Source organism: Lampris incognitus, chromosome 5, assembly GCF_029633865.1.
Source record: "Lampris incognitus isolate fLamInc1 chromosome 5, fLamInc1.hap2, whole genome shotgun sequence".
Taxonomy (NCBI): Eukaryota; Metazoa; Chordata; class Actinopteri; order Lampriformes; family Lampridae; genus Lampris; species Lampris incognitus.
In genome coordinates this window covers 17,503,244-17,528,383 of record NC_079215.1, presented here as the reverse complement: position 1 = coordinate 17,528,383, position 25,140 = coordinate 17,503,244, and the positions used below count along the sequence as shown (strand labels likewise).

At 42.1% G+C, this 25,140-nt stretch overlaps 1 protein-coding gene across 2 annotated transcripts; it reads left to right on the top strand.

Moving 5' to 3' along the window:
* The first annotated feature begins 678 nt into the window (after nucleotides 1-678).
* Nucleotides 679-24,622, top strand: tbce (tubulin folding cofactor E). Of its 2 annotated transcripts, none has more exons than XM_056280116.1 (17): nucleotides 679-740; nucleotides 1,833-2,000; nucleotides 5,060-5,144; nucleotides 5,687-5,851; nucleotides 6,444-6,529; nucleotides 8,166-8,265; nucleotides 11,028-11,130; nucleotides 12,243-12,319; nucleotides 13,143-13,235; nucleotides 14,284-14,348; nucleotides 17,384-17,448; nucleotides 17,648-17,800; nucleotides 19,989-20,142; nucleotides 21,751-21,819; nucleotides 22,770-22,829; nucleotides 23,103-23,194; nucleotides 23,625-24,622. In XM_056280116.1, the coding sequence occupies exons 2-17, from the start codon at nucleotides 1,868-1,870 to the stop codon at nucleotides 23,655-23,657; spliced, it is 1,533 nt and encodes a 510-aa protein (XP_056136091.1). In that variant the 5' UTR covers nucleotides 679-740; nucleotides 1,833-1,867; the 3' UTR covers nucleotides 23,658-24,622. The 2 variants fall into 2 exon arrangements, with proteins under 2 accessions (XP_056136091.1, XP_056136090.1); XM_056280115.1 differs by having other exon boundaries at nucleotides 23,621-24,622.
* Nucleotides 24,623-25,140: the final 518 nt, after the last annotated feature.

Below are 25,140 nucleotides of genomic sequence, written 5' to 3'. Positions count from 1 at the left end.
AGTATGCTATACTATTTATTTATTTTGTGAGCTTGACTTATAAGTGTCTCCTGTGAGCAAGATTTCAAGTCAAGTCTCAATTGTATTTGTATTTGGCAGCTGTAGCATGACAGCCAGCTGACAGTGACTGATTGTGATGTTCATGAATATCAAAATATACAGCCAAGGCAATACGTTATTTGACAGTATACGGTATTACTAATGTTAATACTAGCATTCATTAGTGAATTAAGGTGGAGTATTACCTCTGCGTAGTGCAGCAATTTTCAGGAATGTGTGATATCACTTCAAAATTATGTGAATAATCATAATATAGTATTTACTGGCGTAACCGGCTGTCCACAGAGTCTAGGACTCTAGGTTATTCTGCACTCCACGTGCTCAACAGCGCCAACAGCGGCTGAATGAGAAAGTGCTTTGCTCTCCTTCCTTTTGTCCGTCGTCTTTTTGTTTCCTACTGAAAATGCAGCAACGAGAATAAAATATTCCCCTTAGTTAAACGCAGATTAGCGTTGATACAAAAAAATACATGCTTAAAATTTTCTAATTATTGAAAACGAACCACACTGGATGATTTTTTTTTAATCGTGAGGTTAAAAACGTTGGATATTTCCCTTGATTGTTGAGTACGTTGCGACATTTGTGCACCATTGAAATAAGTCGTTTCCGGCCAGCGTTTCAACGCTTTGGGACGGAGATAGAGCAAACTTCTGCACTAGACCCCCACACTTCGAATTCAGGTAAATTTCTAGACCGTTTCATACCTATTGCTTTTCTCCTGGATATGTATGTCACTTTTGAAGGTTGACTGCACACGCAGTGTTTTTCCGGGGATTAGACATTCTTCATAATAATGTTTAGCGAGCTGACGCAGGTTAACAGTAGTGTGTCGTTGTTATCAAAGAAAGTTGAATCGGTTCACCTGGACCCGTTTATTGACAGATACGTTTCATCACTCATCTAAGTGACCTCTTCAGTGATTGCAGGCATCCCGACCCTTATAAACAGTACAGCTGCATAACGATCAGTTTCATATGCAAATATGGGCGTGACCATTAACTAGAGTTACGATGGCAATGTGTGCTATTCGCAGAGGATTTAGGAATAGTTGCAGTCACAGCATTGTAAGAGGGCGACAGATGCGCTCTTGCCCCTTCGGTTCAGGGATGGTCGTTTGGTCATCACGTACTAGGTGGCCTCTGACTCCCTGTTCAAACCAGCGTTCCTCCCTATCAAGTGTGTGCACGTCCTTATCCTTGAAAGGGTGGCCACTGGCCTGTAGATGTGTGTAGACTCCGGAGTCCTGGCCTGACGCGTTAGCTCTACTGTGTTGTGCAATTCCTCTTTGCCAGCGTCTGTTTAGTTTCACCAATGTACAAGTCACGGCATTCCCCCTGGCACTTAACAGCGTACACGATATTGCTCTCTTTGTGCCGGGGGGCCCGATCGTTGCGGTGGACCAGTTTCTGGCGCAGCGTGTTTTGGGGTTTGAAACCATCGTTGATCGTTGGTTTCGGTCGTTATGCAGCTGTATTGTTTATAAGGGTAGTGATGCCTGCAGGTGCAGGCCTGCAGTCAGTTTGGACTGAGGAGGTCTCTTAGGTGAGTGATGAAATGTATCTGTCAATAAATGTTGTGTCCAGATGAACTGATTCAACTGTCTTTGATTTTCTTACCTGGATTGCTGAGCATGCATAAAGACATTTTGTGTCAGCGTTAGCATGTCATACATGATATGACAGACAAAGCTATTGGTTTGACTTTATCAAAACACCTTCATCTGGTGTTGACTAAGCAGCATAAATAGTCATTCACATGTCTTCATTTTCCAGAAAAACAATTTAAGAGACCTCGACAAACGGCACTGATGGGAGTTGACCAAGTGACCACTGAGGACACAATGGAATCGGACGTTCCTGCTGACCTGGTCGGCAGGCGGGTGTCCTGCAGTGGGGAGCGGGGGACGGTGCGCTTCGTGGGCTCCGTCCCATCAACTGCAGGTGAGATAAGGGCAACTAAAGCCCCAAATGTAACCTCAGCTCCTCATAACCTGTTTAATATGAGATTCGGTCCAATATTTCCATAGCCTGTGTTGTTGATTTTGATTTCTAAAATGGCTCCATCTTTTGCCTTTCCTCAAATGCTAAATCAACAGCACAGGCTGTGGAAATATTGGATTTATACGTTTGGTCCCCCCCGCCCACAGCAAAATATTTTATCCCGCCGGCAGGACTGTAGAGACCTTGGAGATCATGAGCATGTGACCCCACCTCTTTGAAAGCGTTTATTACTACTGGTCACATATGGGATATATGTACAAAGATGCTAAAGCTGATTGACAATGGGGAACAAAATAACCATTTGATTTATTCCTAATAATCACCTATGTAAGCTTATGTGATCCATTCCAAGAGTAATCAAGCTGTGTACGCGAAGTCACAAAAGAACTTTTTGAAAAAGAAACTGCTGGTGGGATGTTGGCATGAGGTGCCTGCACACACTGCACCGCACGAACACAATACACTGTGTTTTTTTGCTAGTTTCTTAGTCGAGACATGTCTTTTTGCAAAGATACTCAGTTTGAGTATACTACGGCCTTAACAGTTGGTTACGAAGAGCTAAGGTCACATTTGAGGCTACCCAAATCCCAATCATGGACTAGCAGGAGACCACATAGCACCAATATTTACTCTAAGACTGCTTTTCCATAGCAATGCCAAACAGTTCTATGCACGAAAAGAAACCATTCCAATTTTATTTCCACTAGCACATAGTTTGGTGTGGAATGGTTTCAAACCACTGTCAGTGGAGGAGATGCTGGCGTTGATTGACATCTGGTCCGACAGCAGAATCATTTGTTGTAGTCATTATGTTTTCCTGTGGGACGTCTTAGTCTTGATTTCAGCTTCAGCACTAATGGAAACACAAACAAAAACCATGCACATGACTCTTTGCCAGTATGGTGTGCAGAGGCCTCATTATGGCCTCAGCACAATAATGAAAAAAAAGATTTAAGTAGTTAGCACTGATAGAAGACACTGGTTTTCAATCAGTCCTGAAGTACCACCAGGAGTGTTTGGGGATATGGAAAATGTTCTATTTTGCTAGGTTGTTAATTACATGCGACTGTTACACCAGTTCGTCCAACCTCCCATCTGGGAAAGTTTTAGACATGAAACAACAAGTTAAAGTAATTAACTGCCTGCAGAGTAGAAAACCAGCAATAGTGGTGGTGCTGAAGAACCGGATTGAGAACTAATTAAATAATATCACATGGATGCACTTCTCATAGTTCATGATTTAGTCAACTGGCTTGCCTTAGATGTATTGTGTTGCTGTAAAGCCCCCTGAGGCAAATTTGTAATATCCTGTACTTACAGTGCATCCGGAAAGTATTCACACCCCTTCACTTTCCCCACATTTTGTTATGTTACAGCCTTATTCCAAAATGGATTAAATTCCTTTTTTTTCTCATCAATCTACATACAATACCCCATAATGACAAAGCGTAAAAGGTTTTGTAGAAATTTTTGCAAATTTATTAAAAATAAAAAACTGAAATATTGCATGTACATAAGTATTCACACCCTTTGCTATAACACTCAAAATTGAGCTCAGGTTCATCCTGTTTCCACTGATCATCCTTGAGATGTTTCTACATCTTGATTGGAGTCCACCTCTAGTAAATTCAATTGATTGGACGTGATTTGGAAAGGCACACACCTGCCTATATAAGGTCCCACTGTTGACAGTGCAATGTCAGAGCAGAAACCAAGCCATGAAGTCAAAGGAATTGTCTGTGGACCTCTGAAACAGGATTGTATCGAGGCACAGATCTGGGGAAGGGTACAAAAAAATTCTACGGCTTTGAAGGTCCCGAAGAGCACAGTGGTCTCCATCATTCGTAAATGGAAGAAGTTTGGATCCACCAGGACTCTTCCTAGAGCTGGCCAAGAACCTGATGGTCACTCTGACAGAGCTCCAGCGTTCCTCTGTGGAGATGGGATAACCTTCCAGAAGGACAACCATCTCTGCAGCACTCCACCAATTAGGCCTTTATGGTAGAGTGGCCAGACGGAAGCCTCTGCTCAGTAAAAGACACATGACAGCCTGCTTGGAGTTTGCCAGAAAGCACCTAAAGGACTCTCAGACCATGAGAAACAAGATTCTCTGGTCTGATGAAACCAAGATTGAACTCTTTGGCCTGAATGCCAAACGTCACGTCTTGAGGAAACCAGGCACCTCTCATCACCTTGCTAATACCATCCCTACAGTGAAGTATGGTGGTGGCAGCATCATGCTATGGGGATGTTTTTCAGCGGCAGGAACTGGGAGACTAGTCAGGATCGAGGGAAAGATGAATGGAGCAAAGTACAGAGGCCCTTGATGAAAACCTGCTCCAGAGCGCTCAGGACCTCAGACTGGGGCGAAGGTTTACCTTTCAACACGACAACGACCCTAAGCACACAGTCAAGACAACGAAGGAGTGGCTTCAGGACAAGTCTGTGAATGTCCTTGAGTGGCCCAACCAGAGCCCAGACTTGAACCCCATTGAACATCTTGAAAGACCTGAAAATAGCTGTGCAGCGACGCTCCCCATCTAACCTTACAGAGCTCGAGAGGATCTGCAGAGAAAAATGGGAGAAATACCCCAAATATAGGTGTGCCAAGCTTGTAGCTTCATACCCAAGAAGACTTGAGGCTGTAATCGCTGCCAAGGGTGCCTCATCCAAATACTGAGTAAAGGGTGTGAATACTTATGTACATGCAATATTTCAGTTTTTTATTTTTAATAAATTTGCAAAAATTTCTACAAAACCATTTTCGCTTTGTCATTATGGGGTATTGTATGTAGATTCATGAGAAAAAAAAGGGAATTTAATCCATTTTGGAATAAGGCTGTAACATAACAAAATGTGGGGAAAGTGAAGGGGTGTGAATACTTTCCGAATGCACTGTATACTATATAGATGGATAGATGGATATTACACAGTATTGCCCAACTTTGATATGTGAATGTGACATATATCTATTTTCTCTGCCATGTAAATCGGTTAAGGGCTGTGGCTCGGTGTGGAATGGGACAATCCTGAGCGCGGCAAACATGATGGCGGCCATGAAGGAGTGCAGTATTTCACCTGCAAGTAAGATCTGTTCATTTCTATCAGGGGTTTCGGGGGATAACTAGCAGTCTAGCTGAATGGTTGTCAGCTGCTGACACAGTACTTTAAAGTTCAATGGAGAGAGATTGGAGGTTCCATTCTCTGTGTGTGTCAGTGCATGACACTAAGGATTGCTGTAGCAATGTTGAGCATGACACTAAGGATTTACATAATTTTCACTGCTCATAGGTTTGGTTTGAAGACATAACTTGTCAAGTAATGTTTGCTTAGTTTTTTGTCATGCTTTTGTGGTTTTGGCAGTAACTCATAATAAGGAATGGTGTTGGAAATGAACTTCAGCTATATACATGTGTACAGTACACACATTACTTCTGCAACTGTCAATGTTTTCTGTACTTGTCCCTTACATATAAACTAATAAATAGGTTCCTCTTGTTTAAATGATTTTATTCTATTTGACTATATGATTTATTCTACTGCATTTTACCATTATTTTCCAATGTAGCATTTATTGTAATTACCTCTGAACAAGCGAATTGACCTTTACCTTTACTCTAACCAAGGCACCCGACGGGAGGCTCTTTTGTCCGTCCAAAAAAAGCTAGTTTCGGGGTGGACTACCTGACTGCTGTCCAAGAGTTGTACAAGTTTGACGTAGAGGAGGTTTTCAAAGAGGAGTTCTCCATCTCGTCAAAAACTGTAGAGGTGGCCGGCTTTGAGAAGATGAGGTACGGTCCCAGGAACAGACTAATTTGTACCATCACACTGTATATTGACTACAATCATAAGCACCTTGTCAGCCCCACACTGCCTCATATTCATATTGATATTCAGCTGTTGCATTGTAATGAAGTATGCAGTATCCAGTTATAATAACCAGGTTATGATAACCAGGAAGTGTGTCAGCATCTGAGATGTGTGAAATGAAAATGTTTAGATACCCTGTTCTTCTTAAGAGAGGCAGAGACATGCATCTAACTGTTTAAGCTGTGTGTTGGTTTCTCTCTGCACATGCATGAAGAAATATCATTTCATACAATAACCGGAGATTAGCTGTTATCTTTGTTTACAGAATTTCCATCTAGGGTTGGGCCCCGAATCTCAGTATTGAAATATCCACTCATTGTTTTCCAAGTACCTGCTGGCTCTGAAATGGAAGTTACAGGCAACATATGTGGTGGAGACATGCAACAAAGATGCTTGGCTGAAATTGAACCCTAGATGTTCCCCTATGGCTGAGCCAATGCCAATGTGAAACCCTAGAATTGAGCCTGAAATACAACATAAAACATTCTATCGGTTTTTGTTTTTTCTGCACAGGTTTCAGAAGCTCACTGTGGTAGCATTGAACATGCGTGAGGTGAATGGGCCTGGTTCTGACGCTGAAATCCAGAAAACAACACCTGGTATCATTTTGCAGAGCTCTCTAACGCAGCTTTCAAACATGCATTTCACATCACTGTCAGAATGATTTTTCCATCACCGCTGATGCTTTTCCCCATTTAAACATATACTGTTTCTATCCTTAAGATTTCCAGATAGCATTTGTTTGCATATGATATGACGGTACCTTCTGCCTTGCTGGTGTAGAATATATTTTATTCTATCCAGTATGGTATCTGTAAGTAATGTTATTCATTCATTTGTTTTTTGTTTGTATATCATTTTGGCACTCTGTTTTCCATATAAATGTACTACACGGGCGGCACGGTGGCGCAGTGGTTAGCGGTCACCTCAGCAAGAAGGTTCGAGCCCTGGGGTAGTCAAACCTTGGGGGGCATCCCGGGTCGTCCTGTGTGGAGTTTGTATGTTCTCCCCGTGTGGAGTTTGCATGTTCTCCTCGTGTCTGCGGGGGTTTCCTCCGGGGGCTCCAGTTTCTTCCCACAGTCCAAAGACATGTAGGTTAGGTGAATCGGCCGTACTAAATTGTCCCTAGGTATGAATGCGTGTGTGTGTATGTCGGCCCTGTGTGATAGTCTGGCGGCCTGTCCAGGGTGTCTCCCCGCCTGCCGCCCAATGACTGCTGGGATAGGCTCCAGCATCCCCACGACCCTGAGAGCAGGATAAGTGGTTCGGAAAATGGATGGATGTACTACACAGATGACGATTTAATCCTCTGTGTGGACTGAAATTAACTTGTTTCTAGGCATGTCCGTTTTCCAGAAATTTTAATTTGGTTCTTACTTCTTCTGGTTTACAAATCTGTCACTTCAGACGAATCCCTGCCGCGAGCGAGTCACGGATACAGTCCTTGTGTTGACTTGCTCTTCAGAAAGCATCTGATTCAGCAATCTGACAGCTTTTGTTCAGAAACATTTCCGTAAATGCTGCTAGCGCTCGAGTCGGCAAATTGTTGATAAAACTTTTGCAGAATATTGACTCTGGCTCATGTTCACACGAGCCCTACACGTGAACGTGCCACATGGTTTATGGATTAGGCATGTCTGAATGACACCTCAGATAGTGTCTGTTCCATGAAAAGAGCACTGGAAAGAATTCATGAATGTGACCGCTTACAAAATATGAATGTTAAACAATTCATGTTTTCATGGTTCAAAATGACATGATTTCTCCAATACATGGTAATTTTTTTCCAATATTTGCTGTCCTTGTTATTCTTATTGCCAAGTCGTGGGAATGACAGTTCTCAAGTGAGCATGCCACATATTTTTTTTTCCACCCGTCTTTTTTCTTTTTCTTTTCACTTTTTCTTTTACGCGTTATCGCCGAGACTAACTAGCCTTCCCTCTGGTATCGTGTCAGAGTTATCTGTTGGCTGTCTTGGTTGTTCATATTGTACAAATATCATCCGGTTCACATGCATGGTTTCCAAAACCTAAAAGTAACCCGATTAAGATGTATTCATGCAGTTATTTATTTCTTTTATTTGATTTAAGATTGTACACTTCTGCCCTGTGAAGTATTAGAGATATAAATCAGAATGACCTTAGAATCAGTTTAGAATTAGCTTCTGCATGGTCTGATGTAGGTTGTCCACAATGAGAGCTTGTTTAAATAACCTTAACAAGTGACACCTGACAGACGTGGAGTCTCTTGACCTGTGTGGAAACCTGCTGTCCTGCTGGGAGGATGTGGCGGCCATCACCCAGCACATGCGACAGCTGCGAGAATTACTGCTAAGGTACTGTGTGTGTGTGTGTGTGTGTGTGTGTGTGTGTGTGTGTGTGTGTGTGAGTGTGTGAGTGAGTGAGTGAGTGAGTGAGTGAGAGAGATGACATGAGACTGACAGACAAGGGGAAAGTATGTAAAGTGTATATGGTCAGTCAAGGCACAAAATTTATTTATTTACTTACTTACTTACTTATTTATTTTAGTTCATACCATCAGCCTGTTTTCTCCTTGACTGTGTCCTGTAATCTACTATTGAAACAATCGAATTCCCCCTCATTCGAAAGCTTGTCTACCAGATTCCCTGACATTTGATTATAGAGAAGCTCTTTGTTTGTTCTGTGAAGTCATGTTCTCTTTATTACCGTATGTGCTTTGTTATGTTTCCCTGCCATCTTCTTTATTGATATGGCTCAGTGCTTTGTTCACTTGTTAACTTGTCATCGTAAAGCACTTTGGTCAGCATTGGTTGTTTTTAAAGAAACTTAAAATGAGACTCGGCAAAATTCCCATTACTCTGCAGATACCACAGCCAATGGCAGCTTAACATGTACAGTATTGGGAGGTTATTTTTGAAATGTAATAGGCTACAGATTACTAGTTACCCTGTTAAAATGTAAGAAGTAGGGTGTCCGGGTAGCGTGGCGGTCTATTCTGTTGCCTACTAACATGGGGATTGCCGGTTCGAATTCCTGTGTTACCTCCAGCTTGGTCGGGCATCCCCACAGACACAATTAGCCTTGTCTGTGGGTGGGAAGCCAGATGTAGGTACACTACCGTTCAAAAGTTTGGGATCACCCAAACAATTTCATGTTTTCCATGAAAAGTCACACTTATTCACCACCATATGCTGTGAAATGAATAGAAAATAGAGTCAAGACATTGACAAGGTTAGAAATAATGATTTTTATTTGAAATAAGATTTTTTTTACATCAAACTTTGCTTTCGTCAAAGAATCCTCCATTTGCAGCAATTACAGCATTGCAGACCTTTGGCATTCTAGCTGTTAATTTGTTGAGGTAATCTGGAGAAATTGCACCCCACGCTTCCAGAAGCAGCTCCCACAAGTTGGATTGGTTGGATGGGCACTTCTTTGAGCAGATTGAGTTTCTGGAGCATCACATTTGTGGGGTCAATTAAACGCTCAAAATGGCCAGAAAAAGAGAACTTTCATCTGAAACTCGACAGTCTATTCTTGTTCTTAGAAATGAAGGCTATTCCATGCGAGAAATTGCTAAGAAATTGAAGATTTCCTACACCGGTGTGTACTACTCCCTTCAGAGGACAGCACAAACAGGCTCTAACAGGTACTATTTAATGAAGATGCCAGTTGGGGACCTGTGAGGCGTCTGTTTCTCAAACTAGAGACTCTAATGTACTTATCTTCTTGCTCAGTTGTGCAACGCGGCCTCCCACTTCTTTTTCTACTCTGGTTAGAGCCTGTTTGTGCTGTCCTCTGAAGGGAGTAGTACACACCGGTGTAGGAAATCTTCAATTTCTTAGCAATTTCTCGCATGGAATAGCCTTCATTTCTAAGAACAAGAATAGACTGTCGAGTTTCAGATGAAAGTTCTCTTTTTCTGGCCATTTTGAGCGTTTAATTGACCCCACAAATGTGATGCTCCAGAAACTCAATCTGCTCAAAGAAGTGCCCATCCAACCAATCCAACTTGTGGGAGCTGCTTCTGGAAGCGTGGGGTGCAATTTCTCCAGATTACCTCAACAAATTAACAGCTAGAATGCCAAAGGTCTGCAATGCTGTAATTGCTGCAAATGGAGGATTCTTTGACGAAAGCAAAGTTTGATGTAAAAAAAATCTTATTTCAAATACAAATCATTATTTCTAACCTTGTCAATGTCTTGACTCTATTTTCTATTCATTTCACAACATATGGTGGTGAATAAGTGTGACTTTTCATGGAAAACACAAAATTGTTTGGGTGATCCCAAACTTTTGAACGGTAGTGTGTGTCCTGTTCACTGCACTAACGCCTCCTCTGGTCGGTTGGGGCGCCTGTTCAGGGGGGAGGGGGAACTGGGGGGAATAGCGTGATCCTCCATGCAGTACATTCCCCTGGCAAAACTCCTCGCTGTCAGGTGAAAAGAAGCGGCTGGCGACTCCACATGTATCAGAGGAGGCATGTGGTAGTCTGCAGCCCTCCCCGGATCGGCAGAGGGGGCGGAGCAGCGACCGTGATGGCTCGGAAGAGTGGGATAATTGGCCGGATACGATTGGGGAGAAAAAGGGGGCGGGGGGTGATAAGTAATGTAACTATTTTAATAATCAAAGTAATGTAACTAATTAAATTTAGTTACTTTTTGATGAATTTTCTAACAAATGTTTTAAACTGGGCAATAAAGCTGAAAAGTCAACATTTGAGTGCATACTGCCCAGTGAATGGAGCCTGTCTAGACATAGAGACAGCTCTTTTTTTAGCCATCCTACCCTTGATGGTGTTACACTCAAATTTGTTCCAACGGCTTTGCTGACCTGCGTTTTCCCGAAATATGCCAAAAGAAGGCATTCCTGCATGTCAAAAACATGCAAAGCAACAGAGTGAATGTTATATTCTACATATAAGCTTTTTACCGAAAAGAATATATTGGGATGCAACCCTTTTGTAATCACCAACATTTTGATTAATAACTGTAGCATAATTACATTTTTTTTCTCAGTAACTGCAACAGATTACAATTACATGTTCAGTCAAATTTCTGTAGTTTCTGTCATTGCACACTATAAATTCATTCTCTCATCTTTTATTTGCCTGCAGCCACAACAGACTGCGTTTGCCTTTTGCCCCTGCGCTTCATCGGCCAGCCTTCGATTGCCTGAGGGTCCTCTCCCTCACTAACGCCGCCCTCACCTGGCCACAGGTACATGTACTAGCATCTGTGGGTACATTGTCTTGTTCATCATCAGAGTAGTCTCGCATTGCCAGACCTATCTCCACACTTACCAGCGCTGGAGGTCTGGCTCAACCCATTATCATTCTGGTGTAGGGGAAAAAAACACTCTGGCTTCTTTGTATTTCTTTAAACCAATCACAATTGTCTTGGGTGGTGCTAAGCCCATGTTGCAGCGACGGTGCCCTTGCAAAATAGTGTCGGGGGGAAAACTTGTCATTTTCAGCGTGTATGTTGCTGGCTCGAAGGTTGTTGTTGTTTCACGTAGTGACGGGGACTTTGAAAGCAGTAACACGCAGATAGCAGAAGAAAAGGACAATTCCGACTGAAATAGTCGGCCGATGGCAGGTTTATACCAACAGTGTACATCCGGTGAGTCAGACCATCATGAGAGTGACTCAAGTGGACAGCTGAGTTTTTATTTGCTATTGACTAAGCAAATCATGATAAGGCTGGAATCTCCACTCTGGAGGAGAGGAACTAAACAATGTATTTTATCATTTTCATCAAAATATTACCTTGGGTTTAGGATGGATTATATTAGTATTAGGACCAGATACTTTCACAGAAAACCTAATCTTAAAATGACAGACATATGCTTTACATCTGAGGAATGTTCCAGAGAGTGGTTTAAAGTGGTGTTAGTCAATTAGGAAATCATGGTCTTTCAGTGGGAGGGTCCTTATGATTTCTTTTTCTCAAAATATGTAAAGCATTATGAATTATAATTTAGACCAGACTGTAAATATCTCAAATTATCTATGTGATAAGGAACTGACTTCTATTTCATGCTTAGTAGAGAATAACTAAGAAATTAGACATTACTCCATACAACCACGTTACGTTACTAAGTGAAGTGGTAAAATCTACAGTCACATTTGTTATATCAACATGTTAACAGGTCAGCTTTTAAAGGTGAGAGGGTTTTGTTGCTTTTACATTTGTGTAGGGTTAGGGTTATTTTTTCTATTACAGTTTCATTGTATTTAATTCTGATGGTATATGTGATTGTCATTTATATGATGTTTTCATCACTCCGCCTCATTTGACGTGTTTTTCTTCCTCTCACTCTTTTTGATCAGCTCCTGCAGTGCGCCCCTATGTGGCTGCAGCTGGAGGAGCTCTACGTCTCAGAAAATGACATCACAGAGCTACAGAGGTGACGCTCAACTCATCTCTTTTGTCCATCCACACCCCTTTGAAACCTTTTGCCCACTTTACCCATCATTAAGATACTTCTAGCATTATTGAGGTCTTGTTTGATTTAGCCGGATTATATTTACAGCTCCCATTAAAATTTTAGCAAAGAAGCACCCTCGGGTCTTTAAACCTTACCTGCACAACTTTATAATAATTTTTCCTGTTATTCATTTTTCCAGTGTTTTATTGTATCTCAAACTCTGGAACACTTCATATTTTAAAGCACCTCTTAAAAGACCTTATGATAATATTTTTTCTTATATTTTTCTTTTATGCTTGTAGTTTCTTTCATTTCTTAACATTATTTGTATCGATCACACCCCATTACTTATTTTATTATCTTTTTCAAATTTTGTATCGCATTCTAGCGGTTGTTCTGAGAAGTAAATGGTAAAATGGTAAATGGACTGCATTTATATAGCGCTTTTCTAGTCTACCGACCACTCAACATGCTTTACAGTGCATGCCTCATATTCACCCATTCACACACACATTCATACACTGATGGCGGAGGCTGCCATGCAAGGTGCCAACCTGCTCATCAGAAGCAGTTAGGAGTTCAGTGTCTTGCTCAAGGACAGTTCGACACTCTCTCTTGATGAGCCTGGGATCAAACCAGCGACCTTCCGATTACTAGACAACCCCCCTCTACCCCCTGAGCCATGCCGCCACTATATGTACTCTGTGAATAAAGTTTACGATCAATATTGTCATATCTATGTGGAAATAAATCAACCAAACTAATTTCTTAAACAACAGTTAATTTGTTATTTGTGTTACAGGCCGGTGGGTGTGCTGCAGTCTCTGAGGGTCCTGGACCTCACCAGCAACCAGCTAGCAGAGGACACCCTGCTGAGTATAGCTGAGCTGCCCAGGTATGCTTCACCCAGCCAGGCTTGTTACTGTGCATCTGCTTTGACCGGGTACCAACACCACATCCACAATGACAGGATGGATTGTAAATATTGGTGGTTTCTAAGAACTGGTGATGAGTACATCAGTAACTTCATAAACTTTATTACGTAGCTCTTCAAATCAGAATAGCAGACGCTCAACAGAAGTCAAAACAACATTACATAAAAGCCAAAAAGCTAGAAAATTGTTAAACATTAATTAAAAAACGTTGTCAAATTAACAAACACCAAATTACACCTGAAATTGTGTGAAACTGCGTGAATGTGTAAATTTTACAAGATGAGTTAAATTGGCTGGAATTTTACTAGATGACTTAAAGACAACTGCTTTAACCATCTGAGCTGGAAGCTGGAATGAAAGAATCCAGTTCTACCTTTGTTTTCCTCCATTAGAGAGATGTCACATTTGATGAGTAAAAATATGCATTAGCAGATTGTTCTGTTGGGCTATCCCTGACTAAAACAAATCTTATTTGACCAAAAGATGGTTTTATTTTGTCTTGTTTAGTGTTTTCTATGCATGGAGTTTGTCTAACGTTATGTGCTCATTGACTAGAAGACATGGGTACGCGGGGATAATCATCATGACCATATACACCTGCACACTTAAAACCTGTAAATTTGTAATGAGATTAATAAAATGTACCATTAATATACTTTTCATTAACAGAACATTTTCATGAATAAAAAATCTCAAGGGTCAGCATAAAATGATTAAAGAGCAACAAAGAGTATGGGTCAGAGATCAGATACAGATAAATAAATTGAATAGTGGTAATTTTTTTAAAACTGTAAAAAAAAAATTGTACATTTCAAAAAAAAAGGAATTTTCACAACATAGACATCACTATAAAACATTCTTTTTGTTCTCCTTGCAACTTTTTTTTTCCTTTCCCTTTTTGGATGCAACCACTGATATTTGACAGTAGACAGCAGCTGAGCTGAATAGCTGAACTGACTGAATGAACAGCATAGTGAACGTGACCTGTCTATGTTCTCCCCCCTCTAGGCTGGAGAACCTGAACTTGTCAAAGACTGGCCTCTCTGTCCTCCAGTTTAACGACGTCCCTCCAGGTAACGTTCAGATATGATCAAATACTACTGCTTAACATTGAAAGTAAATATTTGATAGTACTTGGGCCTGGCGGCCTGTCCAGGGTGTCTCCTTGCCTGCCGCCCAATGACTGCTGGGATAGGCTCCAACATCCCTGCGACCCTGAGAGCAGGATAAGCGGTTTGGATAATGGATGGATGATCTTTGATCATGTTTGAGCTATAAAGGAAAGTAAAACCTTAACTACAGCTAGGAAGATAGATTTTGATATATATTAATGATAGATTTTGATATATATTAATGATTCATGCTTATAATTGAAAAGAGCTTGTTCAGCTCAGAGATTCATCCCCGAAAGCCAGTCTTTAAGTAGTATTCCCTCATCGATAAGTTTGCAATAAGTCTGCTTTAGCAATAATTCGACTAAATATTCACAATATTTGCAATACCCTTGCTTAATTTGCTCAATGCTTAAAATCCCAATGTTAGCATCTTCTCTTGCGCATCAGTCTTCTGCTTTTAATTTCATTGTCAGATGACGTACTTGTGTATTTTACCTTCTCATTTTGCTGCCATGTCATTTGGCTTATGTTGTATGTTATATATGTGTTGTTGCTGTGGTTGCATGTTGTGGTTTTTAACTCGCTGCAAGACGAATTTCCCTTATGGGGACAATAAAGGAAAACAGCTTATGGATGGATGACTTGATGGGCGTCACCATTGAGACTGTTTTATTAACTCAGATCCCCCAGATGAATTGCATAACATCACGCCACCTCAGCATATGGTGAATAAGACTTAACTGTCGCACAGGTGGAGTTTTTTCAGCGTTGAGCCTATGTGACAACAGCAGACGACATGGCGCCTCCTATTGGCATTAGAACAGCTGAATGAAAACATGCCTGAAACTTTTCTTAGGGTCGCTGTAATATCACAAGTTACTGACCCATGCTGAATTATACTTCTATTCCTACCTACATGTATGGTTGTGTGTGTGTGTGTGTGTGTGTGTGTGTGTGTGTGTGTGTGTGTGTGCACGCACGTGCACACACATTCACCATTCTGTCTCTGCCACTGCTCATATACAACCCCAATTCCAAAAAAGTTGGGACAGTATGGAAAATGCTATAAAAAAAAGAGTGATTTGTAAATGTACTTTGACTTGTATTCAAACAACAACAGTATAAAGACAATGTGTTTCATGTTTTACCTCATCAAGGTCATTGTTATTTGAAGATATACATTTATTCTGAAATTGATGCCTGCAGCACGTCCCAAAAAAAGTTGGGACAGGGGCAGTTTAGGACTAATAACAATGTGATAATAACAAGGCAATGTGAAACAGGAGATGTTAATCAGGTGATGCAGTCGTGTTATTGTGTAGAAGGAGCCTGCAGAAAAAGCCGAGTCCTTCAAGAGCAAGGATGGGTCCAGGCTCGCCAGTTTGCCAACAGATGCATCAGCGAATAATCCAGCAATTTGAGAACAATGTCCCCCAAAGACAAATCGGTAGGATTTTGGGCATTTCATCCTCTACAGTGCACGATATAATCAAAAGATTCAAGGAATCCGGGGCGTCCAGGTAGCGTAGCAGTCTATTGCATTGCCTACCAAAACGGGGCTCGCCGGTTCGAATCCCCGTGTTACATCCAGCTTAGTCGGGTGTCATTACAGACACAATTGAATGTGTCTGCGGTTGGGAAGCTGGATATGAGTATGTGTCCTGGTCGCTGCATTAGCGCCTCTTCTGGTCGGTTGGGGCGCCTGTTCAGGGGGGAGGAAGAACTGGGGGGAGTAGCGTGATCCTCCTACGCACTACGTACCCCTGGCGAAACTCCTCACTGTCAGGTGAAAAGAAGCAGCTGGCGACTCCACATGTATCGGAGGAGGCATGTGGTAGTCTGCACATCTGTGAGGGGATCATTAATGCAGAAAGATATGTGGAAGTATAGGCTATAGAACAGGGGTCTCAAACTACCAGCATATGTAGAAGTATAGGCTATAGAACAGGGGTCTCAAACTGCGAGGCATTTTTGTGCGGCCCGCGCTATGTTGTACGTTGTATGTTGCACGGTGGCACAGTGTTTAACGCGGTCGCCTCACAGCAAGGAGATCCTGGGTTCAAGCCCCAGGATAGTCCAACCTTGGGGGTTGTCCCGGGCCATCCTCTGTGTGGAGTTTGCACGTTCTCCCCGTGTCTGCGTGGGTTTCCTCCGGATGCTCCGGTTTCCTCCCACAGTCCAAAGACATGTAGTGTCAGGTGAATCGGCCATATTAAATTGTCCCTAGGTGTGAATGTGTGTGTCAGCCCTGTGATGGACTGGCAGCCTGTCCAGGGTGTCTCCCTGCCTGCCACGCAACGACTGCTGGGGTAGGTTCTAGCATCCCCACAACCCTGAGAGCAGGGTAAGTGGTGTGGCTAATGGATGGATGGATGGATATGCTGCCATCCAGATGTCATCTTTTCCAGGGATGCCTCAGACTTTCCCAGCAGGACAACGCCAAACCACATACTGTCCGGATTACAAGTGCATGGCTGCATAAGCAGAGAGTGGGGGTGCTAGATCGGCCTGCCTGCATTCCTGACCTGTCCCCGATTGAGAATGTGTGGCGCATTTTGAAGCCCGAAATATGGCAACAAAGGTCTCAATTGCACAGCAGAAGACCTGCATAATGGATGAATGGGGGGAAATTGTGCTTGCTAAACTTAACCAACTGGTGTCTTCAGTGCCCAAAGTGGTGTTGTTACACAGTGGTAAACTCAACAGTCCCAACTTTTTTTGGAGTGTGTTCCAGTCATCAGATTTGAAATGGGTGTATATTTTCAGAAAGACAATTAAATTCACAAGGTAAAACATTAAATAGTATGTTGTGTTTTCAATACATGACAGGGTGAATAGACTTTACAAATCACCCCTTTTCATTTTTTATGAGCATTTTCCATACTGTCCCAACTTTTTTGGAATTGGGGTTGTATACATGTGTGTATATTTACCTTTTAGATAGGTTTAGATTTAGAGATATATTGCAAATCCTCTGCACTGTTCCTCTGTAGGATGTAAAACGGCCATGTTTCCTGCCTTGAAGACTCTCGTACTGAACAAAAACAACATATCAGAGGTGACTGTTGACCTGCTAGTCAGCTGTTTTCTCAGACAACAATAACACAATTACACAGCTGGTTTCAGTCTTCTTAAAGCTCATTGTATCATTGTAAGGACACATACACAGAAAGATACCCTTTATTTCACATTTCCACACATTCATTTTCTCTCCTTTGATTTTTAACACCCTTTTTTTGTCTCTCTCGCTCTCCAAGTGGGGGGTAATAAATGAATTGGAGAAGTTACAGAGTCTGGCCCAGCTGTCGTGCCGTTACAACCCCATGCTGAGCACTCAGCGCAACCCACAGACAGCCAGTCAGCTTCTCATGGCCAAAGTGGGCCAACTGGTCAGCCTCAACATGCGCGAGGTCTGTCTCACACCTGTGTGTGTGTGTGTGTGTGTGCGTGCGTGTGTGCGTGTGTGCGTGCGTGCGTGCGTGCGTGCATGCATGAGAGAAAGACTGACAGACAGAAGGGTATATATGGAAGTATGTGAAGTATGTATATGGTCAGTCAAGGCACAAGTATTTGCAAAGTGAAGTTTTTGAATGTTGCATTTAACTGGCTACGTCCCAGTTTGCCCTTTATGACAGTCAGAAGAAATCCCAATCACAGCCTTGATTGGGATCAGGATATCAACAATTCTTCGAGGGGGTGAATTAAAGAAAAATAAGAAAAGAAAACAGCCACTAGGGGGCACTGGTAATTAACCAAAAAGGCACTCCTCTCATTTAGAAGAAGAAAGACACTTTATTTTGTCATTGTACCTTACAATGAATTGTATTCTTACCATGAAATTTGTTCTCTGCATTCAACCCATCCTATTGTATAGGAGCAGTGGGCAGCTGCAGTGCCCGGGGACCAACTCTAGTTCTTCTTTGCATTGCCTTGCTCAGAGGCCCAGACAGGAGTATTAACCCTAACATGCATGTCTTTTTGATGGTGGGAGGAAACCGGAGCATCTGGAGGAAACCCAAGCCGACACGGGAATAACATGCAAACTCCATGAGTTTAACCATGAGTCAAACACAGCATTCTCTTGCTGTACATCAAAATAATATACTTAATTATAATTATATAATATACTTTCTATAGTCTATAAAAAGGATAATTTTTTTTTGAATTGATTTATAGACCATGATTCCCAGCTTTACACAATATATCAATAAGCATGGTGATGCGAATGTTGCTATGAGAGTAACCAAGAAGTGATTATGGAAAAATAGCTTCTCCCTGATTCTTCATCTGGTACCTCAGTACAGCAACCCAGAAATCCAGTAGAATTGAATGGGCAGCACTGCTGTTAGTGACTTTTAGTTTTTATTATAGTTTGCTAGTCGGGATTCTTAGTTGGAAAATAAATCTGGCACTCTGTGGAGCTCACAGATCAACTCACAAGTTGATATTGGGTGGGACGGTGGCCCAGTGGTTAGCACCGCTGCCTCGCAGCAAGAAGGTCCTCTGTGGAGTTTGCATGTTCTCCCTGTGTCTGTGTGGGTTTCCTCCGGGTGCTCCGGTTTCCTCCCACCATCGAAAAGACATGCATGTTAGGGTTAATACTCCTGTCTGTGCCCCTGAGCAAGGCAATGGAAAGAAGAACTGGAGTTGGTCCCTGGGTGCTGCAGCTCCCCACTGCTCCTATATAATAGGATGGGTTAAATGCAGAGAGTAAATTCGTTGTATGAATACAACCCCCTCCCCGCTGCATCCCCGTGCCCCTGAGAGCAGGGTAAGCAGTTTGGATAATGGATGGATGGATGGAATGCAATGTCAAATAAAGTGGCTTTCACTCATATGGGCTGCTACAGTGTTATCAAACATGTTTAAGAATTATGATTTGCCTTCTGTTTGTCATGGCCAAGTTCTGCAGATCAGTGATTGGACCCAAGCTATGTTTACAGGGAGGTGAGAGCAAATAAGAGGATTTCAGAGATGATAAAGAGACAACACACACTAGAACTAAAACCAACATTTATGTTTCATTCTGAAGTATTTATAAATTTTCCAGTCTACTCTGCACAATGAGTATGGCTGCCAGTATTGACAGATTGCTCAAGTTCTTGTGAGACTACAGGTCCAGACATTATGTGGTTGTGTCTTATATTTGCCTTGTAGTCTGGTGTGGCCTTATGACAGAGACAATAAACCCTATAAAATCCACTACGTGTGTGTGATGCTCTGCATTTTAGAAAGAATCCAAGTCTTCCAGTGTGTCCCTGGCATTAAGTATGTTAATGAAATCTTTCCAGAGCTAAGGGTCATGGTTTATTTTTAGAGAGTCTAAAATGTTTTATTGAGTAATTTCTCTCTACAAGTAACATTATATACTTTTTGATTTGGTTAGTCTCTTTATTAAAGCCAAGCTCATCTTGCATGATATGACCATAATGGTAACCATTAACCAGTAACCATTCATCTGTAACATACTTTTTATAAAAAGCAGAAAATCTCATAAGTGCTACAAGGGAAATAAAAGGGTTAATAAAATGTTTAGTATTTAAGATAATCTCTTGCTATGACAGTGCCGTTTTCCTCTGTATCTCTGGTTATCTTTAGATCCTGCCTGAGGACAGGAGAGGAGCAGAGCTCGACTATGTGAAGATGTTTGGAGAGGAGTGGCTTAAGGCGGGAGGGCACCAAGACCCCCAGCAGAACCGGCCCAGTGCCCAGTTCACATCCCAGCACCCCCGATACCAGATCTTCATAGAAAGTAGGTCACAGTATTGCGCACATCTACCCAGAACTTGCAGCTATAGGCTATGTTGTTTAGTTAATACTAGGCCCATCCCAGATACCTTTTGCCAAGCTTCTGATATTTGGCACATTTTTGAATGAATGTCCAAGTATTTCTTCCAAGTTATTTAGACACTGGAATCAAATCAAAGCCGGTGATGGATAATGAGTGCAACCACAGTGGTCCCCCTACACGTCTGTGTAGATAATACTATGGGGTCAGCTGACTGTTGACAGGAAAGGTAAACACGGCCATCATTGTTTTTGAACGATCAACAAAGTAACACACACACTTGGCACTGAGACTCAATTGCATTTGAGTGGATAACCTTTGTTCACATATTTTGTCAATTATGCAAAGTTAATCAGTGCCATTAGTGGTAGGTAGGTAGCCTAGCTACATATGCTAGTGATGTTAGTTAACCAACTAGAACAGGTGTTGTGCCATAATTTCACTCCCCACCAGGATTCCCCTCCCCTTCACATGAACATGCATTAAGAATCTCCGCTGCTGTGTAGGCTGCAATAGTCTCATTTTCTTCATTTCACTGTTCTTCTGTTCTCATTTTCATTGAAATAAAAACTGTTTTCCTAAGGACTTGAGAATAATTTGGCTGTGGGCTGCACTGCAAGTTAAGTTAGTCAGGATACTGTATATAAAAACTCCTGATGTGGCTGTGCAGGGGGGGAAAAACAAAGCATCTAGATACCGAAATTATGTTGGAATACCAACCTGCCAAATGCATATCTGAATATTTGGATATTCAGGGTCACATTCATGTCCAAACTGAATCAGGAACCGAAGCTAATGGTAGCATCAACATCTCGAGTCACCAACTAGTAAAGAGGTAAAAGGTTAGAGTCACTTACCGATGATTGGAAAGTACCAAAGGAAGGAGAATCTTGTTAAATTAAGATGAGTAAAGTAAATATGGTACCTCACAGATTTTGCTAGAAAGACTTCAAATGGAAACTGCGCCTTTGAAAGATGAGGTCAACAATACATTTCATATTTACTTTGCCAGCTTGGCATCTATTCAACACCTGTCTGTACTAAAAGAGGGATGTCTCCCTTTGGTGGTGCTCCTGAGGTTTCTCCCCCATTGAAGAGGGTTTCTGCAAACTTTTTCTTCTTCCAAATCAAACTAAAGGGGACGTCATTTACTGTATCAACCTGCGAGAGTCCTCCAAGATTCCAAGTGACTGAGACCTATATAAATAAACTTGACTTGATATAGACTCATTCCCGTAGACCACAAATATCATTTACTATAATAGAAAAACGACATCGCATAATGTGGTGTTCTGTTCCTCTGACTTTTAAAAGCAGTGCCATGTTTGGATTCTGCACTGTCTTAAATTATTTATTGCATACCCTCTTCATTCCAAGCCCTCAAGATCGACCTTAAGAATTTGTGTTAACGTGACCAACCTTGGCTGATGCTACACACATGTTGCCATGTAGCTTATCCTTCAGCTTAACCACATGGAGTACAAATTAATTGTATCACACATTCCATGTTAACATTTTGCTAAAAAGAAGATGAAATGCAGCTGTGTAGTAAACTAGCATGTCCTCTTTCAGAATATGGTGCCCCGGATGAAGGTGAGCTCAAGAAACAGAAGCCATTTGCCCTGAAAAACCAGCTGATAAGTAAGTCCCACCAATTTCCCTCTTCTGATCGGTTCTTTTTCATTTTCGTATCGGAGTGAAAATCCAGGAAGTGTGTTTTTTACCTACCTATTATGCAGATAGCAGACAATTCTGGGGAGACAACCCACCCTCTCAAAGGATAAATACTTTGTAACAAAGTTAGCAAGCACAACAAAAATCTTTTTTGGAGGGGGGTTCCCAAATTGCACTTGCCAATTACCCCACTCTTCCGAACCGTCCCGGTCGCTGCTCCACCCCCCTCTGCCGATCCGGGGAGGGCTGCAGACTACCACATGCCTCCTCCGATACATGTGGAGTTGCTAACCGCCTCTTTTCACCTGACCGTTCACCCCAGTTCCCCCTCCCCCCTGAACAGGCGCCCTGACCGACCAGAGGAGGCGCTAGTGCAGCGACCAGGACACATACCCACATCCGGCTTCCCATCCGCGGACATGGCCAATTTTGTCTGTAGGGACGCCCGACCAAGCCGGAGGTAACACGGGGATTCGAACCAGCGATCCCTGTGTTGGTAGGCAACGGAATAGACTGGTACACTAACCGGATGCCCCTACAAACACATTTTTGATAGAAAAGTAAAAAATGTAATGGATCCCTGACCTGCTCCCTGGACAGCATAAGCGTTTGCATAGCAATCATGAGAGCATAGTGAGTTTTGCAGTATGTGGAATATCAGTACTGTCAGTTCACTTGTCTGACCAGTTGGATTGTTTGGCTGAAACCAGCTGTTGTATAATGCAAGATGCATCTCTGGCTCAGCTGTTGGTAATATTGATATCTGATTAAGGTTTCATAATTGAAACAGCAGGAAGAAATCTCAATTGACATATTCCAGGCTGCTAACAGATAATAAATGTATGGCTATTTCCTCAACAGCAAAGCGAAAAGGACAACACTAACCCAACCCCCCCCCTTCCATCTCTGCCCAACAGATATTACATTTGTTTGTCCAGATGACCCAGATCGCAAGGCGATTGTCAGGAAGCTTCCAGGTAAAATGACCATTTAATTAAATGAATTGATTTGATCACACTAGTTAAGCCAAAGACATGGCTTGTGTATTTTGAAAATGGAACAAGTATTTAATGCAACTCGTGGCCCAAGTGATCTGTATTTCATGTCCGAAAAAAAAGGTCATACTCTCTCCCCTGTGTGCCTTGATTTTCACAGTGTTCTGTCGTAACTTGCTTCAAAGCAAACTGAATGCTTTATGACACAATATTGTCATAAAATTGACTCTCTGGTCCTGATTCATGTGTTTATAGAGTCCATGGTTGTACAAAAGGTGAAGGGCCTCCTGCACAGACTGCTGAAGATCCCTGGTGCAGATCTAAACCTTACCTATACAAGTACAAAGGTAAAAGTATCTGCACATAGCAGTGGCTGTCCACCGTTACAGTAAGCTGGACTAATCTTTAGTGCTTTGAACAGCAATGGCCAAAGTGGGATTTGTTGGCTAGTTTTCATCGTGACAAACTGGCAGCCATTTGCTCTTGTTGAATTGTGGCCCTCCAGTTCAAAAGGTTTGTGTTGGGAGTTCTATTCCTTATAGACAGAACATGGTGCCAGCAGTCCCAAATTTTTTAATTTGGTTCGTGCTGAGGCCACCCATATTGAGAATGTATGCATTTGTACCATATTTCCCCCCCATTTCTGTGAAGCACTTTGGGTGTCAAGAAAGAGGGCTATAGTATAAATGTAACCCATTATATTTAATCATACTGCTAGTCAATATTCTTGTTTCATAAATAACTTGTATATGATTTTTTTTCTCTCATTTTAGATAGAGGGTAAAGAGATTGAGATCAACAATGACCTGAAGCCTCTGCAGTTCTACTCCATCGAAGACGGCGACAGAGTTCTGGTCCGCTGGTCTTGACCTGAGGATCCACACCTGAGAAAAAAACACAAGCAATTTGGACTAGAATGGCAAGGCACGAAAAAGATGTCATCATTCGTTCAAGAACATTGTAATTTTCCGCTTCTGTGTGTATGCTTTGGACAAACCATAGATGTTTTTGGCATATGCCTTTTCAATCAGTGCGCACATAGAGAAGGAAGTGGAAGCCCAACAGCCTATTTGCACCCAGCATGGTAGAATTACTTTGAGGTATGAACATCCAGCAAACTGTCTTGCCAAATTACTAAAAGCATCAACTGGCCTAGCTGTTCGGTGCCTTACTGGATCTGAAAAGAATTTAGAAAAAGATAATTTGCAAATGGAGTGAAACTCTTCTGAGGTCCAGCCAAAATCAGTTTTTGCCCTTTTAAGTATTTATTCATCCTGGGAATATCTGGTTGTTTCATCTTCAGTTTCATACAGTTCCACACATTCATACCTAGGTGCCACCCAGTGCAATGACACGCTTCCTCTTTCGACCACTGGGAGCAGCCCAGTATAACCATAGCCTTGGGCATGGTTGGTCACCGCCCTCCCAGTCAGGGGACATGAACCTGTGATCTAGTGGGACTTGAGTTAGAGGACAGATGAAGCCGTCATTATGACATAATGGTACATTGACTTCTTTATGACACCATCATGTCAGACCATCGAGTGACATCATAATGCCATGACTTTAATGAGTGATGTCTTCTGTGACGTAGGAATGCCACATCATCCTGTTGTCACCCATCTGTATGTGTGTGTGTGTGTGTGTGTGCGTGCGTGCATAAAAGCAAAACGTATCCACAAGGTGATATACAGCAGCTCTAGAAAGTGTTAACCTTCCAGCAATTATTTCTTGTTTTGTTGTGTTGAAAAGTAAAATTAAAGGGTTTAAAATTACTTTTTTTGTCCTTTCAGAAGTAGTTATCTATAAATGTGTTTATGCATGCTCAATAATCCGGGTAAGAAAATCAAAGAAGGTTGAATCAATTCATCTGGATACAACCTCTGTGACTAGTACACATGGCCATTGAAACTGTAGTTAATGGCCACGCCCATATTTGCATATGAAAACAATCGGTTTTGGTCGTTATGCAACTGTATTGTTTATAAGGGTGGGGATACCTGCAGTCAGTTTAGACTGAAGAGGTCACTTAGATGAGTGATGAAACGTATCCAGATGAACTGATTCAACCTTCCTTGAGTTATCTATAAAGTCAGAATCAAAAGGTATTTAGGTGTTTGGTTTATTTGGACCCCCTCCCCCCTTTTCTCCCTAACTGTATCCGGCCAATTACCCCACTCTTCGGAGCCGTCCCGGTCTCTGCTCCACCCCTTCTGCCGATCCGGGGAGGGCTGCAGACTACTTATTGCGTCCTCCGATACATGTGGAGTCGCCAGCCGCTTCTTTTCACCTG

Bases quoted from the DNA above. Each gene is read 5' to 3' on its own strand.
- tbce (XM_056280115.1), top strand. From the start codon at position 1,868: ATGGGAGTTGACCAAGTGACCACTGAGGACACAATGGAATCGGACGTT. The intron at 2,001-5,059 runs GTGAGATAAGGG...AAATCGGTTAAG, and splicing joins CTCCGTCCCATCAACTGCAG to GGCTGTGGCTCGGTGTGGAA. The intron at 21,820-22,769 runs GTAAGTCCCACC...TCTGCCCAACAG, and splicing joins CCTGAAAAACCAGCTGATAA to ATATTACATTTGTTTGTCCA.